Source organism: Nerophis lumbriciformis, linkage group LG33, assembly GCF_033978685.3.
Source record: "Nerophis lumbriciformis linkage group LG33, RoL_Nlum_v2.1, whole genome shotgun sequence".
In the NCBI taxonomy this organism is placed as follows: Eukaryota; Metazoa; Chordata; class Actinopteri; order Syngnathiformes; family Syngnathidae; genus Nerophis; species Nerophis lumbriciformis.
The window spans coordinates 12,061,551-12,085,672 of record NC_084580.2 but is presented as its reverse complement, the minus strand read 5'-3'; the positions used below and the strand labels follow the sequence as shown (position 1 = coordinate 12,085,672).

General features: G+C 41.0%; 1 protein-coding gene across 3 annotated transcripts in view; it reads right to left on the bottom strand.

Moving 5' to 3' along the window:
- The window catches only part of ptch1 (patched 1), a 159,338-nt gene extending 136,302 nt beyond the window's left edge, over window positions 1–23,036 (bottom strand). For 2 of the 3 annotated variants that reach the window (XM_061928959.1, XM_061928962.1), the window contains exon 1: window positions 4,763–5,185. In XM_061928959.1, the coding sequence (XP_061784943.1) occupies window positions 4,763–4,954 (192 nt within the window). In that variant the 5' untranslated portion in view covers window positions 4,955–5,185. Of the gene's footprint in view, window positions 1–4,762; window positions 5,186–22,923 lie in introns of those variants that run through there. The other variant, XM_061928961.1, reaches the window with a different exon arrangement.
- Window positions 23,037–24,122: the final 1,086 nt, after the last annotated feature.

Below are 24,122 nucleotides of genomic sequence, written 5' to 3'. Positions count from 1 at the left end.
TGTTTTGGTTTGTCAGACAGACGTTCATAGTGCCTGCGTTTCAACAAATACAGTCACCGGTGACGTTCACTCCGTTCCACCAATCAGATGCAGTCATTGGTGACGTTGGACCAATCAAACAGAGCCAGGGGTCACATGACCTGACTTAAACAAGTTGAAAAACTTATTCGGGTGTTACCATTTAGTGGTCAATTGTACGGAATATGTACTATACTGTGCAATCTACTAATAAAAGTTCCAATCAATCAATCAAAAGTGTGAAGGAAAAAAGACCCTTTTTTATTTCAACCGTACATCCCGTCAAAAGCCTAAAGACTGACTGCACAGTTCCTGTCTTCACAATAAAAGTGCCGCTCCATCGCGCCTGCGCTTTCAAAATAAGAGTCTCCGAAAGCCAGCGCAAACAAGCTAGCAAGCCACGGAGTTTGCCGCCAATGTATTTCTTGTAAAGTGTATAAAAACGAATATGGAAGCTGGACAAATAAGATGCCAAAAACCAACCACTTTCATGTGGTATTAGACAGAAAGGAGGAACTTTTTTTCTCCTCCATTTGAAAACGTGGACGTTATCAGCACTACTGTCTGATTACAATCAATGCAAGTCATCAGAATCAGGTAGTACACCAACTTATATTCTTGTCTTCATGAAAGAAAGGAATCTATATGTGTTAAACATGCATGTATATTCATTAAAACACATTTAACATGTAAACAAAAACGGCAAAATAAATAAATAAAAATTATATACTGTATATATCAATGTATGTATATATATATATATATATATATATGTGTGTGTATATATATGTGTGTGTGTATGTATATTTATATATATATATGTGTGTGTGTGTGTGTGTGTGTGTGTATGTATGTATATATATATATATATATATATATATATATATATATATATATATGTATGTATGTATGTATGTATGTGTGTGTATATATATATATATATATATATATATATATATATATATATATGTATATGTTTGTGTGTATATATATATATATATATATATATATATGATATGTGTGTGTATGTTACTCATCAGTTACTCAGTACTTGAGTAGTTTTTTCACAACATACTTTTTACTTTTACTCAAGTAAATATTTGGGTGACTACTCCTTACTTTTACTTGAGTAATAAATCTCTAAAATAACAGTACTCTTACTTGAGTATTATTTCTGGCTACTCTACCCACCTCTGCTAGAGATGTAGTAAAACTCCCAACGATTAGTATTACCATTTAAAAAATAAAATGATGGAAAAAAAAGTAAATAATAACTCAATTTTGATAAACACGTTAGCTCGCTCGCTTCAATGCTAACATGAAAACAAGAGACATTAAGGTCTTAAGACGCAACGTACCCCAATATAAACGTGTTAAACACATTACTGTCTGAGCAACTAACATATTCAATTGTGCACATTGAACCTACATGCTGCGCTATCATGGCACAGAAGGTTAGATCAGAGAAATATGACACGGAGGACAACCAAAAGTAGAATGACCGCCAGAAATTAAAAAAAAAAAATAATAGATTTGATTTGAGACACACTTTTAATTTAAAGACATCTGGAAGTGTTGGAAGTACGAACCAATATTTAAAACAAAAAAACTTTGCAATTAAAACAGATAAAATACTAAGACCAAAGCACTATCAGTTAAGCATAACAAACACAAAACATGCAAAGTGGGTTATTTAACAGTGTATCTATTTTAGTTATTAAAAATCTAAAGATTCCAGTGTGTGTGTAAGCACTTTTGGAGCATATTCAAAAATATTGCGATAATACTAAAAGGTGATAATTTTGGTCACTATAACCGTGATATAAACATCTTATATCTTTAACACTTGGCCATCACTCCAGCAGCACTGAGGGCGAACTCCGCCAAACTACCCCTGGGTAACGTTGCAATTTCCAATGCCAACAAAGTAATTGACTCAGAAATGCAATAATCAATATTCATTAACACACACAATAGTACCAAAAATTGGTACTATTGACTCCCTTTATCCTGGGAATCGGTACCCATCCCTAAGTCCATATACACATATGGAATCAAAAAATGCTTTATATGGACCTCTTCTACACCTGCATTGAAGGAAAATGTAGCAAAAATAGACACCAAAAGGTCTACTTTTTGTGTAAATTGCACACCGGTAGAGCTTTTTCATTCATGTTGTTGCAATGCATTGATGTTTCTCTGTACTTTACCATTAATTTATGCACACTTTTTGCTCATTTTGGGTTGTCTTTGGGAGCCAAATGTTTGATTTAGTGGAAAAAGTTGGAGACAGCCCGACGTAGTAGTTGTTTAAACCAGTGTTTTTCAACCACTGATACAGTCTGGTGTGCCGTTGGAGATTATGTAATTTCACCTAATTGGGTTAAAAATATTTTTTGCAAACCAGTAATTATAATCCGCAAATGTGCCGTTGTTGAGTGTCTGTGCTGTCTCGAGCTCGGCAGAGTAACCGTGTAATACTCTTCCATATCAGTAGGTGGCAGCAGGTAGCTAATTGCTTTGTAGATGTCAGGAACATGGTTTGTCGCGATCACAATATGCAGGAGGCAGCATGTAGGTAAAAAGGTATCTAACACCCATCCATCCATCCTCTACCGCTTGTCCCTTTCGGGATCGCGGGGGGTGCTGGAGCCTATCCCAGCTGCACATGGGCGGAAGGCGGGGTACACCCTGGACAAGTCACCACCTCATCGCAGGGTCAACACAGATAGACAGACAACATTCACACTCACATTCACACACTTGGGCCAATTTAGTGTTGCCAATCAACCTATCCCCAGGTGAAGTGAAAGTATATTTATATAGCGCTTTTTCTCTAGTGACTCAAAGCGCTTTACATAGTGAAACCCAATATCTAAGTTACATTTAAACCAGTGTGGGTGGCACTGGGAGCAGGTGGGTAAAGTGTCTTGCCCAAGGACACAACAGCAGTGACTAGGATGGCAGAAGCGGGGATCGAACCTGGAACCCTCAAGTTGCTGGCACGGCCACTCTACCAACCGAGCGATGGGTGCATGTCTTTGGTAGTGGGAGGAAGCTGGAGTACCCGGAGGGAACCCACGCAGTCACGGGGAGAACATGCAAACTCCACACAGAAAGATCCTGAGCCCAGGATTGAACCCAGGACTTTCGTATTGTGAGGCACACGTACTAACCCCTGTACCACCGTGCTGGTATCTAACACTTAAACCAAAAATAAACAAAAGGCAAGTGCCGCTAAGAAAAGGCATTGAAGCTTAGGGATGGCTATGCAAAACGAAACTAAAACTGAACTGGCCGCAAAGTAAACAAAAACAGAACGCTGGACGACAGCAAAGACTTGCAGCGTGTGGAGCAGACGGTGTCCACAAAGTACATACGTACTAATGTCCCCACAAAGAAGGATAGCGTCCGCACAACTTAAATAGTCTTGATTGCGAAAACAAAGCAGGTGCAGGGGAATAGCGTTCAAGAAAGACATGAAACTGCTACAGGAAAACACCAACAAAAGAGGAAAAGCCACCAAAATAGGAGCGCAAGACACTACACACAGGAAAACCCCCCAAAAAACTCCAAATAAGTCATGACATGATGTGACAGGTCGTGACACCTACTTTGAGACAAGAGTTTTAGTGATGCATGCTTGGTTATGGTTTGAATTCATATCCAATGGGATGAGAATCAGCACCTCCAAGTACGAGTCCATAGTTCTCGCCCGGAAAAGGGTGGAGTGCAATCTCCGGGTTGCGGAGGAGACACTGCCCCAAGTGGAGGAGTTCAAGTACCGAGGAGTCTTGTTCACGAGTGAGGGAAGAGTGGATCGTGAGATCGACAGGCGGATCGGTGTGGCGTCTTCAGTAATGCGGACGCTGCATCAATCCGTTGTGGTGAAGAAGGAGCTGAGCCGGAAGGCAAAGCTCTCAATTTACCTGTCGATCTACGTTCCCATCCTCACCTATGGTCATGAGCTTTGGGTTATGACCGAAAGGACAAGATCACGAGTACAAGCGGCCGAAATGAGTTTCCTCCGCCGGGTGGCGGGGCTCTCCCTTAGAGATAGGGTGAGAAGCTCTGCCATCCGGGGGGAGCTCAAAGTAAAGCCGCTGCTCCTCCACATCGAGAGGAGCCGTGGTTCGGGCATCTAGTCAGGATGCCACCTGAACGCCTCCCTAGGAAGGTGTTTAGGGCACGTCCGACCAGTAGGAGGCCACGGGGAAGACCCAGGACACATTGGGAAGACTATCTCTCCCGGCTGGCCTGGGAACGCCTCGGGATCCCCCGGGAAGAGCTGGACGAAGTGGCTGGGGAGAGGGAAGACTGGGCTTCCCTGCTTAGGCTGCTGCCCCCGCGACACGACCTCGGATAAGCGGAAGAAGATGGATGGGTGGAACTTTTTACTGTCAATATCGGCTGCTTTTTTAAAAATGTTTTCTGCTGGTGTTTTTTTTTTTCTCAATGAAAAACAATGTGCCTTGGCTCAAAAAAGGTTGAAAAACACTGGTTTAAACTATGATTAGCATCTGTATGCACACACACACACTCAGGGTGGCATTGCATGTGGTCCAACTAGTGCTGAGACCCGAGTAGGGACCGGAGGAGAGTTAGGATGTTTGTGAGCAGGAAGAAGAAGGCAAAAGCCACATGGAGCAACATGCTGGAGCACAACATTCAATGTTCAGACACGAGAAGAGACCGTTATGTGTCTTAAAAACAAGAGGAAACGTGTGGGGGGGAAAAAAAGCACCTGGGAGATCTGTTCCAAAGCGAAGCCCGCGTCGCAGTAGCTCGGCCGCTGCAGGTAGTCCAAATCCGGCGGCAGCGGCGGAGGAGGCGGCGGCGGGTCGCGGCTGGAGCTCCTCCGGGTCCTCCGCGTTAGCCTCGGCCGGCCGGGCTCTCCTGTCCCCGGCTCGGGGGGCGCACTAGCAGCCGAGGCCATCTTGCGGGGACGGCGCGCTGCTCAGCGATTCCCACTTCTCGAGTGTGTCTCCCCGAAAGACGGCGACGACGACGACGGCGGAATCCGACAAAGTTTCGCTCGGAGCGGGGACCTCATAGTCCGCTTGGAGAGGGCGAGTCAAAATAGTGTGCGCCGTCCATCCCAACATTGCGTGATTCGGAGGTCTCCGCTGCCTTTGCACCGCATTCACCGGGGGAGGAGGAAGGTAGAAAAACAAAGCCCGCAAAAAAAAAAGCAAAAAAAAAAAAAAAAAAAAAGCAGAGTGTTTTTAGTGTCTTTTAAAAGGAGCGATGATTCCCACACGGCGGAAGGCTGGATGCTGGTAGCATTGTGCGGAGATGTGTGTGCTCTCTTCCCCTGGGCCAACTCTGACTTTCAATAGAAGAGAAAAGGAGCTCTCTCCATTTGGAAGGCGAGGAGGAGGAGGAAGGGTGCAAAAGGAGGGACGGACAGGAGGCGGGGCCTAAAGGAGGAAAGGGGGCGGGGACTCCAAATCCCGCCTCTGCCGCTGTCAAATTGCAAGGCTTGCTCGCTTCTGATTGGTTCCAGAAGGGCAAAAATTACTCAGCAAACACGACTATTATTAGCTGCTTAGCAACAGCGAGGGAGGGGGAGGGGGGACCACCCAAGACCTCATGTAGGCATCTCCATATGCAATGGGATGCTCACATTGGGATATTTTTTTATTCAGAAAGGGAAGGGGTGTTAACATTTAAATCGCACATAACCCCCCCACAACACACACACACACAACACTCATCCATCCATCCATCCATCCAATTTCTACCGCTTGTCCCTTTCGGGGTTGCGGGGGGTGCTGGAGCCTATCTCAGCTGCATTCGGGCGCCACCTCATTGCAGGGCCAACACAGATAGACGGACAACATTCACACTCACATTCACACACTAGGGCCAATTTAGTGTTGCCAATCAACCTATCCCACCTCCATGTCCTTGGAGGGGAGAACATGCAAACTCCACACAGAAAGATCCAGACCCCAGGATTGAACTCAGGACCTTTGTATTGTGAGACACACGTACTAACCCCTGTGTCACCGTGCTGGTATCTAACACTTAAACCAAAAATAAATAAAAAGGCGAGTGCCGCTAAGAAAAGGCATTGAAGCTTAGGGATGGCTATGCAAAACGAAGCTAAAACTGAACTGGCTGCAAAGTAAACAAACACAGAACGCTGGACGACAGCAAAGACTTACAGCGTGTGGGGCAGACGGCGTCCACAAAGTACATCCGTACATCAGTGTTTTTCAACCTTTTTTGAGCCATGGCACATTTTTTGCGTTTTAAAAAATCCAGAGGCACACCACCAGCAGAAATCATTAAAAAACGAAACTCAGTAGACAGTAAAAAGTCGTCGTCGCAATTGTTGGATATGACTTTAAACCATAACCAAGCATGCATCAATATAGCCCTTGTCTCAAAGTAGGTGCACTGTCACGACCTGTCACATCACGCCGTGACTTATTTGGATTTTTTTCTGCTGTTTTCCTGTGTGGAGTGTTTTAGTTCTTGTCTTGCGCTCCTATTTTGGTAGTTTTTTTTCTTTTTTTGGTATTTTCCTGTAGCAGTTTCATGTCTTCCTTTGAGCGATATTTCCCGCATCTACTTTGTTTTAGCAATGAAGAATATTTCAGTTGTTTTTATCCTTCTTTGTGGGGACATTGTTGATTGTCATGTCATGTTCGGATGTACATTGTCTTTGCTCCACAGTAAGTCTTTGCTGTCGTCCAGCATTCTGTTTTTGTTTACTTTGTAGCCAGTTCAGTTTTAGTTTCGTTCTGCATAGTATTCCCTAAGCTTCAATGCCTTTTCTTAGGGGCACTCACCTTTTGTTTATTTTTGGTTTAAGCATAAAACACATTTTTTACCTGCACATTGCCTCCCGCTGTTTCCGACATCTACAAAGCAATTAGCTACCGGCTGCTACCTACTGATATGGAAGAGTGTTACACAGTTACTCTGCCGAGCTCTAGACAGCACCGACACTCAACAACAACACATAATTTGCAGAGTATAATTATTGGTTTGCAAAAAATATTTTTAACCCAAATAGGTGAAATTAGATTATCTCCCACGGCACACCAGACTGTATCTCACGGCACAGTGGTTGAAAAACACTGCCGTACATGACACGACAATCACCAATGTCCCCACAAAGAAGGATAGCGTCCGCACATCTTAAGTAGTCTTGATTGCGAAAACAAAGCAGGTGCGGGGGAATAGCGTTCAAGGAAGACATGAAACTGCTACAGGAAAATACCAACAAAAGAGGAAAAGCCACCACCGTGCTGCCCCCACTCATTCATACATGAGTGAAATGCCATGGAGCGTGAATGGAATCCTACTGTTCAACATCGGTACTGCATTTTTTGTATCATCCAGTGCAGGTGTCCCCAACCTTTTTGACTCGGGGATCGCATTGGGTTAAAAAAAAATTGGCCGAGGGCCGGGCTATATATATATATATATATATATATATATATACATATACGTATATATATATATATATATACACACCGTACATATATATATATATATACATATATACATATACATGTATATATACATATATATACATATACACATACATATATACATATATATATGTATGTATGTATATATATATATATACATATATATATACATACATATGTATATATATATATACATACATATATATATACATACATATATATATACATACATATATATATATACATACATATATACATATATATACCTGTATATGTATGTATATATATATATATGTGTATATATATATATATATATATATATATATATATATAAATGTATGTCTATATATATATATATATATATATATATATATATATATATATATATATATATATATATATATATATATATATATATATATATATATATATGTGTGTGTGTGTATATATATATATATATATATATATATATAAATGTATGTATATATATGTGTATATCTATATGTGTATATACATCTATATGTGTATATATATCCATATATACTGTATATATATATATATATACTGTATATATATATATATATATATATACTGTGTATATATATATATATATAAATAAATCTCTTTCTCACCCCGATGGGGTGGTATCTGTGTTATCCTCAAGCTCGGGTCCACTACCAGAGTCCTGGGAGTTTGAGGGTTCTGCGCGGTATCTTGGCTGTTCCTAGGGCTGCGCTCTTCTGGACTGAGGCTTCAGATGTTGTTCCTGGGATCTGTTGGAGCCACTCTCCCAGTTTGGGGGTTACTGCTCCGAGCGCCCCCACTACCACGGGGACCACGCTAGCCTTGACCTTCCACATCCGTTCCAGCTGCTCTTTCAACCCTTGGTACTTCTCAAGTTTCTCGTGTTCCTTCTTCCTGATGTTGGCGTCAGCTGGGATTGCCGCATCTATCACCACCAACCTTTTCTGCTCTTTGTCCACCACCACTATGTCTGGTTGGTTAGGTAGAAGCTGTTTGTCAGTCTGGAAGCTGAAGTCCCATCCATCCATTTTCTACCGCTTATCCCTATCGGGGTCGCTGGAGCCTATCTCAGCTGCATTCAGTTATATATACATATATTCCGAGCGCGATGATGTCACGTTATTGATGGGAAAATGCATGTTTAGACAATATGATTTGCCTGAGCGGCTAGGAGACACCGAGAGTAACAAGCGGTAGAAAATGAATTAGAAAGGACAGATTTAAAAAAATAAGATAACAAAAATTATAATGATTTTTTTTTTTTCCAAACTTGAGACTTCCCGCGGGCCGGATTTTGGACGCTGGCGGGTCGGATCCGTAGTTTGGGGACCCCTGATCCAGTGGACACCTCATTAGGTACACCTCAATACAATCCCCTGATTCGTCAATAAGGATAAATACAATTAAATGGAATGACATTTGCAACAATTTCCAAGTTGAGTTTTTGTTTTATAAAAATGTTTTGCAACAAGATGCCTATAGAGGGCGCTATCAAAAATAACGAGTTAACTCATGCATTTAATCACAGAAAAAATTGCATTAATCATGTATATACGCAAATTATACGCAAAATCCAACTAAATTTATTTTGACCGCTCCATAACCTTCACCACGTGGTTACCTGAAAGCTGTGGATTGTTATAGTCAGTGATCGAGTAAATGCATACATCAGTGCAAAGATGAGCGAGGAGAATCTGACTGGTGTAATCATTTCACTTTAAAATACTCCCTGATTGGACTTTAGATAAAACCGTTACCAAGGTTTGAGCAAATAAATGACGTGCACAAATTTCCCTGTATGACATTCTGACAATAACATTGCAATTTTGTCCAAATAGTTTTTTGTTTTTTTAAGTTATTTTAAGTTATGCAAGCAAGTAATTATCCGTGATTAATCATGATTAATCCAAATTTAAAAGTGTGATTAATCAGATTTTTTTTAATTATCATTTGACAGCACTAATTTTTGGCATTATATGCCACCCTCCTATGGCTTTTAGCACATAATGACATACTACTTACTGTACGTAACACGTGCAAGCACATTAGTTACGTGTGTTGTTAGCTAATTATAGTAATTGGGGGACTGGCTAGCTAATGCTAGCTTTTATCTTACATATATTCAATCGCAGTAGTTCTCAAACTTTTTTCATCAAGTACCACTTCAGAAAACACCTGCTCTCCAAGTACCACCATAATGACCAAGATTAAAATACAGTAGCATAGTAGGTCTAAGTATACATTTAAAACAAGGCAGAATTTTTTAAAACAAGTATATTTAATATTTTTGGCCACTCTAATATTACACAAAATGTAAATACATATTTACAGACTTCTTTGGCGTACCACTAGACAAAGCCCATGTAACCACTACTGGTACGTGACATTTTTAACATGCACACTCCTGCGGTACATTTTTTTAAGTGTTGTAAAAATACTACCGTAAAGTAGCATTCTTTCTGCAGTTACAGTACAAAGTAAAATTACGATAAACAATAGAGAGTTGTATTGTATGATATACATTTGTTCATACTATGATATATATCGTAAATTCATACAACCCTAGCTGGAGGTGGTCTTGTTTTAATTTTTGGTTTGAAAAATGCAACTTTGAGCAAGTTGCAAACAGTAGTTTTAAACAAAAACTACTGTCCGGAGGACACGACGGCCACAGTTTCCAAAAACAATTTGAAATGTGGACTCGTCAGACCACAGAACACTTGTCCACTTTGTATCAGTTCATCTTAGATGAGCTCAGGCCCAGCGAAGCCGACGGCGTTTCTGGGTGTTGTTGATAAACGGTTTTTGCCTTGCATCGGAGAGTTTTAACTTGCACTTACAGATGTAGCGACCAACTGTAGTTACTGACAGTGGGTTTCTGAAGTGTTCCTGAGCCCATGTGGTGATATCCTTTACATACTGATGTCGCTTGTTGATGCAGTACAGCCTAAGGGATCGAAGGTCACGGGCTTAGCTGCTTACGTGCAGTGATTTCTCCAGATTCTCTGAACCCTTTGATGATATTACGGACCGTAGATGGTGAAATCCCTAAATTCCTTGCAATAGCTGGTTGAGAAAGGTTTTTCTTAAACTGTTCAACAATTTGCTCACGCATTTGTTGACAAAGTGGTGACCCTCGCCCCATCCTTGTTTGTGAATGACTGAGCATTTCATGGAATCTACTTTTATACCCAATCATGGCACCCACCTATTCCCAATTTGCCTGTTCACCTGTGGGATGTTCCAAATAAGTGTTTGATGAGCATTCCTCAACTTTATCAGTATTTATTGCCACCTTTCCCAACTTCTTTGTCACGTGTTGCTGGCATCAAATTATAAAGTTAATGATTATTTGCAAACAAAAAAAATGTTTATCAGTTTGAACATCAAATATGTTGTCTTTGTAGCATATTCAACTGAATATGGGTTGAAAATGATTTGCAAATCATTGTATTCCGTTTATATTTACATCTAACACAATTTCCCAACTCATGTGGAAACGGGGTTTGTAGATCACTAGTTTGATTGATGTAAAATGTTCTTTATCACACTGTTTACGTGTCTAATAAAGATTTGATTGATTTATGATGGCTCAGGTGTGATTCACTACAATTGGGCCCCACAGCACACTGGATTCCAGTTAATTGAAATACCACAACACTGGATATTGTTCAGATAAGTTACATTTAAGAACTTGCACACAAAGCAACACTGGAGGTGACTATGATGTGCGCATTTTCCACGCATGAGTACAAGGTTGCGGAGGGGGGAGGGGTCTTCAACGGTGGCATTGTTGTGTGTGGACACGGATAAGGCTAGGTGGGATTTACTCTGGATAACCATATCCGGCTTAGTGTAAACGGGGCCTAAGTCACAGCGTTGTTGTGTAGTGCATCCAGGCCCGGCCCTAATCAATCTGGCGCCCTAGGCAAGATTTTAGGTGGCGCCCCCCCCCCACATCGGCAGTGAAGTGTATATACTCACAAGAACCCGAATAGCTTTGTCTTTGACCTTTTTTTTTATTTACTTACAACTATACCTAATATATAAAGGGGTGGAAAAGTGACTATTACCTGCAGGGAAAACATTAGCTAACCAGAAGGCAATAATGTAAACAAAAAACACCTGCTTAAAAGATCTAATACAAATGTCCCTGAGGAATGTAAGGTGGGAGTACTGTAATTACCTAACGTTACATTATTATTTTCCATAACAATTTAGCCCCCTCCACAATATTAACCCGACGTTAAAACAGAATTAGCTATTTATTGATTAGCAATTGCCGAGTCATGTAACATTAGCTTAATGCTAAAAAGCCAGGTTACTATCACATTCTGTAACAGACAAATAATTTCATGTAGGCTAACGTTACCTACCTGCTACCTCTGTCTTTTCTCGTTTCTCCTCTTCTTTTCTCTTTTTTCTTCCCTGGGCACCTGACAGTTTTGGCCGTTTTGACATCTTGTGTTGATTTTTTGATGTGGTGACGTCCAAAAGAGTCATGATACGGGAAGGGCAGGGGGCGCACCGTGCGGGGGGAGGAGGGGGGGCGTAATGTTGTAACAAATAATATTTCTATTAAATAGGCTTTACTTTGCATTTTAATTAACGTGAGATTATTTTTTGTATTTAGAAATAATAGTAACAACTTTTTTTTTTTTTTTTCTCCAACATTTGTGGCACTGGCATGGCGCCCCCTGATGGACGGCGCCCTTAGCATTTGCCTATACGGCCTATGCCACGGGCCGGCCCTGAGTGCATCTATTACCTCTCACACCTTAAGTGTTCTCCTTTAGTTATTTTTGTCCTCTCTGAGTGATCTTTTTGTTATTATTTTAGATTAATTTTTTTACTCTGCATTTGGGGTCCTAGTCCTAAGCGGATTGTGACAAATCTACTGTCCCCTCCCCGTTAGTTTTCGACCAGCGGCTTGGTTCTTATTCTACTGACTAAGGTATGATAGCTTTCATCATGAGCCGACTATTGGAAAAAGCGGCTGCTTAGGCCACGGTGGTTAGCAAGAACTATCCTGCTGTGCGCACGTTACTATCATTGTTTACAATATGAACGTTTTTGATTACCCCCTAAAAGCTGGCAGTCGTCTGTTGAACTTTAAACAAGACCTTTACTCCATTGACTTTCGTATTTTCGCTGCAGAAAGCAGTTTTGGCGACGTTGCTTTTTGTAGCACTTTTCGAAAAGGATTAAATCATCGCGTCAAGAATGAACTTGCTACCCATGACAAAACTGCCACCCTTGACACTCTGATTGAATTACACTGCAAAAAGTCAGTTAAAAAACAAGAAAAAAAATAAATACAAAAATGAGGGGTATTTTATTTGAACTAAGCAAAATTATCTGCCAATAGAACAAGAAAATTTGGCTTGTCAAGACTTTCCAAAACAAGTAAAATTAGCTAACTTCAATTAACCCAAAAATACCTTAAAATAAGTATATTCTCACTAATAACAAGTGCACGTTTCTTTGTACAAAAAAAGAGACCTTTTTGCTCAATATGTTGAAAAATATTCTTAAATTAAGTAAATGCTAGTGCCATTATCTTGACATGATGATATGCGCTTGGCATTACATTTCTTGAAACCAGCAAACTTATACTAAAAACTAATTTATTGTTCTTAATGGAAAGGGAACAAGGCAACCGCTTGTTACTCTTGGGGTCTCCTCGCCGCTCAGGCAAATTATATGGTCTAAAAATGCATTTTTCCATCGATAACATGACATCATTACGCCAAGTGCGTGCTCTTTCAGTCAATTAGTGCGCATATATACAGCCTGGCCAAATGTTTTTCTATAGTAATTTTGAAGAATTTATCTGAATGTGCATGAACTATTTCTGTTCAAAATTGTTTGAAATGTCACATGTTAAATGTTTAAATAGTCAGTTTACTGAACTGTGCCAACTGTACTACTATATGAGTACGTGTTTTCTATTGTTTCATTGAAAATAACACAGCAAAGTCCATTTGGCTGTCATCTGTTTTAATTATGAGACACAATTGAGTCAAAGTCATGATTTTTTTTTTTCATGCTTGAAATGAGAAATTATTACTTTAAAAAAGTAGTTTTATACTTGTGAGTGTTGATGACACAGCTTTGCAACAGTTGATATTCTAGTTTCAAGCATGTTTTACTAAATATAGGTCATAAAATCTCAGCAACAAGCTGTAATATCTTATTGAGATCATTTAGGACCAAAACCCTTAAAACAAGTAAAACACTCAAACTTAAAATCTGCTTAGTGAAAAGAATGATCTTATCAGACAGAAAATAAGCATATATCACCCTATATTGAGATATTCAATCTTACTTAGATTTCAGTTTTTGCAGTGTATCCATTCGTCTTGACGACAGAATTAGCGAGTGTGATAGGACACTAAAGAGGATAGCCGATATTGTCCCGCTTTGCCCTACGGAGCGAGATTGACAGCGGTAGGGTCGACCCTGTAAACGTTTCTGCCAAAACCACTACTCGTCAGCTTAAAGACGAGGTGCCAATGCAACTCGGAGGACAAGTCACCCCCGCTGAACCAGCTTGTCGACGAATATTACACCTCTGTGTGTACATCTCCAAATGCTCCATTCATCCTCCCAGACACAAGACACTGCTCCTTAAGCTCCTGCGGGGATCAACAAACAGCCTGCTTCTAATGAATTGTGAGTACTCGCAGGTTCCTAGTCTTGGAAAGAGAATTGAACTTTCAGGGACTTTGTCAGGGGGGGAAGAAGTATCAAAATAATGCTTTTATTGACTCAGGGGCAGACAATTGCTTCATAGACTCAAAATTTGTGGACTTGTATATTATAGCTAAAATTAAGCTTTGATACCTCAAGGAGGTCCGGTCTTTAGATGGCCGTTTACTGGCAAGGGTGACTCACCAAACTGAGACGTTAGCGTTACAGTTATCCAGTAATCACCATGAAGCAAAACGCTTCTTTATTCTTCCATGTCTGTCTACACCCTTTGTTTTAGGTCTGTTAGGTATTCGTTTAAGGCATTGGTGTAAAACTCTGGCCCGCGGGCCAAATTTGGCCCGCCATGTGATTTCACTTGGCCCTTGAGGCGATATCAAATTAACACTAAAGCTGGCCCGCCGATTATATATTGCGGCGGTGCCGCGGTAACACCGCATTCACCGCTAATTCTAATACTTGCCAACCCTCCCGGGAGTCTTCCAAACTTCAGCGCCCCTCCCGAAAATCGTCACGTCTGCTTTTCAGCCAGTCCAACGAGTGCTGGCCCAGTCACACAACATGTGCGGCTTCTGCACGCACACACAATTGAATGCAACGCATACTTCATCAACAGCGATACAGGTTACACTGAGGGTATCCAAATAAAAAACTTTAACACTGTTAGAAATATACGCCACACTGTGAATCCACACCAAACAAGACTGAAAAACACATTTCGGGAGAACATCCGCACCGTAACACAACATAAACACAACAGAACAAATACCCAGAACCCTTTGCAGCACTAACTCTTCCGGGACGCTACAAGGTGTGTGTGTGTGGGGGCGGGGGGGAGATTTGGTGGTAGCGGGGGTGTATTTTGTAGCGTCCCGTTACAGTTAGTGCTGCAAAGGATTCTGGGTATTTGTTCTGTTGTGTTTATGTTGTGCTACGGTGAGGATGTTCTCCCGAAATGTGGCGTATATTTCGAATAGGGATGTCCTATAATATCGGCCGATAAATGCATTAAAATGTAATATCGGAAATTATCGGTATCGTTTTTTTAATTATCGGTATCGTTTTGTTATTTTTATTTTTTTATTTTTTTTATTAAATCAACATAAAAAACACAAGATACACTTACAAAAACCCAAAAAACCTTCCTCCCCCATTTACACTCATTCACACAAAAGGGTTGTTTCTTTCTGTTATTAATATTCTGGTTCCTACATTATATATCAATATATATCAATACAGTCTGCAAGGGATACAGTCCGTAAGCACACATGATTGTGCGTGCTGCTGGTCCACTAATAGTACTAACCTTTAACAGCTAATTTTACTCATTTTCATTATTACTAGTTTCTATGTAACTGTTTTTATATTGTTTTACTTTCTTTTATATTCAAGAAAATGTTTTTAATTTATTTATCTTATTTTATAAAAAAAAATTTAAAAGTACCTTATCTTCACCATACCTGGTTGTCCAAATTAGGCATAATAATGTGTTAATTCCACGACTGCATATATCGGTTGATATCGGTATCGGTTGATATCGGTATCGGTAATTAAAGAGTTGGACAATATCGGAATATCGGATATCGGCAAAAAGCCATTATCGGACATCCCTAATTTCTAACAGTGTTAAAGTTTTTTATACTGGCACCCTCAGTGTAACCTGTATCGCTGTTGATGAAGTATGTGTTGCATTCACTCGTGTGTGCGTACAGAGGCCGCACATATCTTGTGACTGGGTCTGAACGATGTTAGAATGGATGAAAAGCGGACGTGACGATAGCTCGTAGAGTACGTTAAAGGCAGTGCATTTAAGGCACGCCCCCAAGACTGTGGTCCAGGTGGACGAGATATAATGACTGATGAACACCTTCGTTCGATAATGAAGGTTGCCTCAGCTCAAAGCCTGAACCCCGACATTAATGAACTAGCATCCAAGAAAAGATGGCAGGTATCTGGCTTGGGCACATCAGATTAGATCAGTGTGTTGCAAACTGAGCAGTTTAAAGTCCTGAATGGTTGTTTTATTCATTATTTTATTTTCAAATTTATTAGCCTGTGGAAGAAGTACCCGTGATCTTGTCCTTTCGGTCATAACCCAAAGCTCATGGGTTATGACCGAAAGGACAAGATCACGGGTACAAGCGGCCGAAATGAGTTTCCTCCGCCGGGTGGCGGGGCTCTCCCTTAGAGATAGGGTGAGAAGCTCTGCCATCCGGGGGGAGCTCAAAGTAAAGCCGCTGCTCCTCCACATCGAGAGGAGCCAGATGAGGTGATTCGGGCATCTGGTCAGGATGCCACCCGAACGCCTCCCTAGGGAGGTGTTTAGGGCACGTCCGACCGGTAGGAGGCCGCGGGGAAGACCCAGGACACGTTGGGAAGACTATGTCTCCCGGCTGGCCTGGGAACGCCTCGGGGTCCCACAGGAAGAGCTGGACGAAGTGGCTGGGGAGAGGGAAGTCTGGGCTTCCCTGCTTAGGCTGCTGCCACCGCGACCCGACCTCGAATAAACGGAAGAAGATGGATGGATGGATGGATGGATGTGGAAGAAGTTAATGTTGATATTTACCTCAGAAGGCTGCAAATAGAAAAGACGCATTCTATTTTTATTTAAATTGTATTTGATATGCCATTGATATTTTTTAATTATTATGATTATTATTATTTGAAACTCGATTTTGAATGTCACTATAAAGTTATATAAGTCTTGCTTGTTCCATATTCAATGCAAAACTTGTTTGGGTCCCTATTAAAAGGTTAATTTGTTCAACCTTGGCCCGCGGCTTTGTTCAGTTTTAAATTTTGGCCCACTCTGTATTTGAGTTTGACACCCCTGCTTTAAGGTGTTTAAGGCCTTACACAATGCTTAACACCTGGTGAGAATTAAGGGGGGGATGAATGGAAGACTGATTTTAATACCCCTATTGGTCATTTTGAATATTTAGTTATGCCTTTTGGCTTCACTAATGCGCCCGCGGTTTAAAAAAAATGTTTTTAAAGATGTCCTCAGGGACATGATCAGTCGTCTCCTCTTACAGCAAATCGGCTATATGTCAAAGCTGAAAAGTGCGAATTTAACTTGCCTTATGTGTCGTTTCCGGGGTTCATCGTGGAGAAGGACCATCTCAAACCTGATTTTGCCAAGATCCAGACATTTGTCAAGTGGCCATCTTCTACATCAAGCATTTCTGTCCCAGCGTTCACCGGTCGACCAGAGGCTTCACCCCGGGCCTTCTTCCCGCGTCGTCTTTCAGCAGCTGAAATGAAGTACGATGTGGGGAATACACAGCTGCTGGCAATCGTTCATGCGCTACAGGAGTAGAGGCACTGGTTGGAGGCTAATGCCACGCCATTCCTGGTCATCACTGATCATAAAACCCTGGCTTACATAAGGACTGCTCAAAGCAGTGGTTCTTAACCTGGGTTCAATGGAACCCTAGGGGTTCGGTGAGTCGGCCTCAGAGGTTCGGCAGAGCCTCCACCGCGGAGGTCAAGACACGCCCGACTTATCGTGTAAATAAAAACTTCTCCCTATCGGCGTATTATGGATATACCCAAACAATGTTCCCTCTAATTTTCCATATGTGTGAGCAAACGCAAAAACTCCTTGAGCATTCGGGGGAGCACATGTGGTCACACCTGCAGCACACCTGTCCCAAACCTGACTAAATAACAAGTTAAATGTTTTATTATTGTAATCAAATGACAACAGTAATTTCCATGAGATTATTTTCTAATATAGGTGTTTTGGCCCACTCACAATGACTATAACATATTGTTTTTCATGAGCTGTGTACTAGTATTATGTGTCTGGGTGGGGGGTCCTACTTTGGAAATAATGTGTAGCCCTTTCAGATATCGCATTTAGTTTCAACTAAAACATTCACATGTTGCACAATGAGATGTAAACATGGGATTATGTGTACATTCCTGTATCTTTCTGTTTGTAAAATATATATCTATTAGTATTTCTTTAATATAATAACATCATTTTATGATTACGGTTCGGGTTCGTTGAATGCGCATATGAAACTGGTGGGGTTCGGTACCTCCAACAAGGTTAAGAACCACTGGCTCAAAGGCTGAACTTCCGCCAAGTACGTTCATCACTGTTCCTCACACGCTTTAACTTCTCTTTCCCCTACAGATCCTGCTCCCGCAACACCAAGCCCGATGCGCTCTACAGAGTTTTCGGACCTGCCAATGAGGAAACCACTCTGGAGACCATCGTACTTGTGGCTCGAGTGATAGGAGCATTCCAATGGGAGGTGATGAGAGGAGGTGCCGATGCCGCATCCAAGACCACGGTCACCGACCAAGTCCCTTCAGGGCAAGCTATTTATTCCTAATGAACTGAGGTTTGAAGTCCGGCAGTGGGGACACACGTCCAAAATATCGCGTCATCCTGGCGCGAGATGCACTTTGTTTTTAGTCACACATAGATTTTTGTGCCTGGCAAGGACTTTGCTAACTGCTCTGTCTGTGCCAGAGAAAAACCCTTTCATCGCTCTCCAGCCGGCCTCCTTCACCCTCAGCCTATTCTGTCACGACCATGGTACTGTCATGATCTGACCTTTTTGTTGCAGTACCTGACTACTTAAGCTCTCCAGTTCCAGTACTCGCCGCCAGTAAATTTCCTGATGGTTCACCCTTCCTGCCGAGTTCATCTTCTTTGCTTTGGCTCTATCCGCACTCCTCGTTCCCGGTGACTTATCCAATCCAATCCCAATCTCCTTTATTTTTTTGTATACAGCACTATTAACAACACAAGTGAAGTGAATTATATTTATATAGCGCTTTTCTCTAGAGATTCAAAGCACTTTACATAGTGAAACCTAATATCTAAGTTACATTTAAACCAGTGTGGGTGGCACTGGGAGCAGGTGGGTAAAGTGTCTTGCCCAAGGACACAACGGCAGTGACTAGGATGGCGAACGCGGGAATCAAACCTGGGACCCTCAAGTTGCTGGCACGGCCACTCAACCAATCGAGCTATACCGCCCCACAACACAACTGTCTCCAGAGTTCTGCACATAAAAAATAAACAATAAAAGTAATCAAATTACAAGTATTTAAAAATAAAACACGTAAACAATAAACAACCAAATAATAATAATATAATAAAATAATAAAAGACGATAAGATAAAATAAAACAATAAAAACAAATCAATATAATAAAAATGACGTCGCGCTAGGAACCAAAGACCCTTTCCCTATCAACAACCATGCAAATCAAGCAGACTTCGTGAGAGCCAACAACTATTACTTTTGGAAAAATTATGATTCAAGACCTTGTATTTTTGAGCCCGAATACAAAGAGGATGAGCAATAAGTTTTTGAGGCCGAGTGATGGATGAAGTTTCATTGTGACACTAGCATCCACAGCATTGCTCGGTGCTAAATATTAGGGGTGTGGGAAAAAATTTATTCGAATTCGAATTGCAATTCTCATGTTGTGCGATTCAGAATCGATTCTCATTTTTAAAAAAATGTTTTCATTTGTTTTATTTAAAAAAATTTTTTTTTTTTAAATTAATCAATTCAACAAAACAATACACAGCAATACCATAACAATCCAATCAAATTCCAAAACCAAACCCGACCCAGCAACACTCAGAACTGCAATAAACAGAGCAATTGAGAGGAGACACAAACACGACACAGAACAATCCAAAAGTAGTGAAACAAAAATGAAGATAAAATAAGTCATATTTTTGGTTCATTTAATAGTTAAAACAAATTTACATTATTGCAATCAGTTGATCAAACATTGTCCTTTATAATTATAAAAGCTTTTTACAAAAATCTACTACTTTGCTTGCATGTCAGCAGACTGGGGTAGATCCTGCTGAAATCCTATGTATTGAATGAATAGAGAATCCTTTTGAATCGGGAAAATATCGATATTGAATCGAATCGTGGGACACTCAAAGATTTGCAGCCCTACTAAACATACAAACCAGAATAAAACAAACACTGTAATATTTCCACTCTCGCTGGGATGCCGACCGATGGTACACTCACAGAATTCCGTTTAGATAAAGATTCAATTACAATCCTCACAAAAGGTTAAAAAAGGTTCCTGCAGGAAGTCTGGTGGAGTCTATTTTGCCATCTCGGGGGATGTAAAAGTTGACCAGGCTGTCAGACCACGGCCACATTTGTCTACTACCAAGTGAGAGCTGCATGAATTATAATCTAGAATTTACTTTTACACTGCAAAAACTAAAATCTACGTAAGATTAAATATCTCAAATAAGGGTGATATTTGCTTATTTTCTGTCTGATAAGATAATTCTTCTCACTAAGCAGATTTTATGTTTTACTTGTTTTAAGGGTTTTGGTCCTAAATTGTCTCAGTAAGATATTACAGCTTGTTGCTGAGATTTTATGACCTATATTGAGTAAAACATGCTTGAAACTAGAACATCAACTGATGCAAAGCTGTGTCATTAACTCTAAAGGCTTAGTTGGCCACATGTGTGGAAAGCACCTTTTAGCTCTTATTTCAAAAATGGTGTACACTACTGAATTGGGGTCTTATGGCCCTTATGTGGACACTTATACTGCTATCTGGTGGTGTCAGAAGAGTATAACATACAATGGAATTTGGAAAAAAAAAAAAGTGTAAAAATAAGAATTAGCATGTCACTAAACATGAAGTACACGTTTGTGTACTTATGGACTAAGTACATCATATAAAAAGATGATTCTTAGTTTTTATTCTAATTAGGGTCCAATAAGCCCAAATAGCAAAGAGAAATAAGAAAAAAAAAACATGTAAACAAACAGCTTGGGCCTTAAGATTAACACTCACAAGTATAAAACTACATTTTTAAAGTAATAATTTCTTACTTTAAGCATGAAAAAAATATATCAATATGTCAAGATAATGGCAATAGCATTTACCTAATTTAAAGGCCTACTGAAACCCACTACTACCAACCACGCAGTCTGATAGTTTATATATCAATGATGAAATCTTAACATTGCAACACATGCCAATACGGCCGGGTTAGCTTACTAAAGTGCAATTTGAAATTTCGCGCGAAATATCCTGCTGAAAACGTCTCCGTATGATGACGTCTGCGCGTGACGTCACGGATTGTAGAGGACATTTTGGGACAGCATGGTGGCCAGCTATTAAGTCGTCTGTTTTCATGGCAAAATTCCACAGTATTCTGGACATCTGTGTTGGTGAATCTTTTGCAATTTGTTCAATGAACAATGGAGACAGCAAAGAAGAAAGCTGCAGGTGGGAAGCGGTGTATTGCGGCAGGTATTGTGCTGGATAACGCACCCCCGCCGTAGAATGCACCCCCTGATTGTTGTGCCGGATAACACAGCCGGTGTTTCATTGTTTACATTCCCGGAAGATGACAGTCAAGCTTTACCATTGGCCTGTGGAGAACTGGGACAACAGAGACTTTTTCCAGGAGGACTTTGAGTTGGATGCGCAGACGCGGTACCGTGAGTACGCATGCAGCTGCGGCTTCCAAACATTTGATCGCTTGCCCGTACGTGCATGTCACGTACGTAACTTTGGGGAAATATATGTGCTGTATGAACTTTGGGGAGGTGAACGGTACTTTGGGCTGTGGGATTGAGTGTGTTGTGCAGGTGTTTGAGTTGTATTGGCGGGTTATATGGACGGGAGGGGGCAGGTGTTTGTTATGCGGGATTCATTTGTGGCATATTAAATACAAGCCTGGTTGTCTTGTGGCTAATAGAGTATATATATGTCTTGTGTTTATTTACTGTTTTAGTCATTCCCAGCTGAATATCAGGTCCCACCCGCCTCTCACAGCATCTTCCCTATCTGAATCGCTCCCACTGCCCTCTAGTCCTTCACTCTCACTTTCCTCATCCACAAATCTTTCATCCTCGCTCAAATTAATGGGGAAATCGTCGCTTTCTCGGTCCGAATCGCTCTCGCTGCTGGTGGCCATGATTGTAAACAATGTGCGGATGTGAGGAGCTCCACAACCTGTGACGTCACGCGCATATCATCTGCTACTTCTGGTACAGACAAGGCTTTTTTATCAGCGACCAAAAGTTGCGAACTTTATCGTCGATGTTCTCTACTAAATCCTTTCAGCAAAAATATGGCAATATCGCAAAATGATCAAGTATGACACATAGAATGGACCTGCTATCCCCGTTTAAATAAGAAAATCGCATTTCAGTAGGCCTTTAAGAATATTTTCAACATATTGAGCAAAAAGGTCTCATTTTTTTCTACCAAGAAAATTTGCACTTGTTATTAGTGAGAATATACTTATTTTAAGGTATTTTTGGGTTCATTGAGGTTAGCTAATTTTACTTGTTTTGGAAAGTCTTGACAAGCAGAGTTTTCTTGTTCTATTAGCAGATAATTTTGCTTAGTTCAAATAAAATACACCTCATTTTTGTATTTTTTTTTTCTTGTTTTTGAACACTGACTTTTTGAAGTGTAGCAAGTTGGAGATGGTCACGACCAGATTTGGTCTCTGAACACAGGTGCAGGATTCCAGAAGCAGTTCTTTATTATGACAAGGGAAGGGGTCCAAAACAGGAGAAACAAAACAGGCTATCAAAACAGATCTAACCTAACCACTAAACGTACAAAATGATCAATAACTCAAAACGCTCCAGCTATGGAAGGGAAAATGGTGCTAAGAACAAAAACGACCAAGTACAACAAAAGGCGTCCCAACGGAGGCGATGCTAGGAAGCTAATCTTACCTGACAAAAGTTTGCGAACCAAAAACTCTTGAGGATCCAAAAGGTAACACGAAAACGTGGCTGTGGACAAGACTGTGGCAAGGAAACGCTGGCGGTACGCACAAGAAGATACGAGACACTCCGGCACGGGACAGAAGAAGGACGAGACATTTAAGCCTGGGGACACAGGTGAAATCAATCAGGACAAACGACACATGAGGAAAGGCAAGTGATCTGAAACGAGAGGGAGAGTTAGCATTTCAAAATAAAACAGGAAATGACAAGACAACCTGAAAACGGACAAAACCCAGACGAGACCCCACCCAGGTGTGACAGAAACGAAGCAGAAGCAGGGTGTCAACAACAGCTGTGTAAGCTAGCATTAGCTCACTACTATCAATGCACCGCTAAAATAGTCAATCTGCGTTGGCGCTTACAATAACAATAGAACTCCGGCTTATTAGTGATTCCCAGAGCCCAAAAAAAGTCTGCGGGCTATAGAGCGTTTTCTATTCGGGCTCCAGTACTCTGGAATGCCCTCCCGGTAACAATTAGAGATGCTACCTCAGTAGAAGCATTTAAGTCCCATCTTAAAACTCATTTGTATACTCTAGCCTTTAAATAGACCCCCTTTTTAGACCAGTTGATCTGCCGTTTCTTTTCTTTTCTCCTCTGCTCCCCTCTTCCTTGTGGAGGGGGGGGGGGGGGGGGGGGGCACAGGTCCGGTGGCCATGGATGAAGTGCTGGCTGTCCAGAGTTGGGACCCGGGGTGGACCGCTCGCCTGTGCATCGGTTGGGAACATCTCTGCGCTGCTGACCCGTCTCCGCTCGGGATGGTGTCCTGCTGACCCCACTATGGATTGGACTCTTACTATTATGTTGGATCCACTATGGACTGGACTCTCACAATATTATGTCAGACCCACTCGACATCCATTGCATTCGGTCTCCCATTGAATATCACTCATATTTGGTTCATTTTAAGGTCACAACTTGTAAATGGAATATTCTTGGCAGTTTCTAGATGTTTTTAGAGAGGGTACTGTATAATGAGCTCAACAGAGGACCCTCGATCTTTTGACCCATTTGTTGGTTATTCATTTACGATTTTGAATGCATAAAAACTAGCCAAGCATATGCGTTCTTGTCTTACATAAGGATTGTGAATGATAAACACTAGAGTTGTCCAATAATATCGGACTAACGATATTATCGGCCGA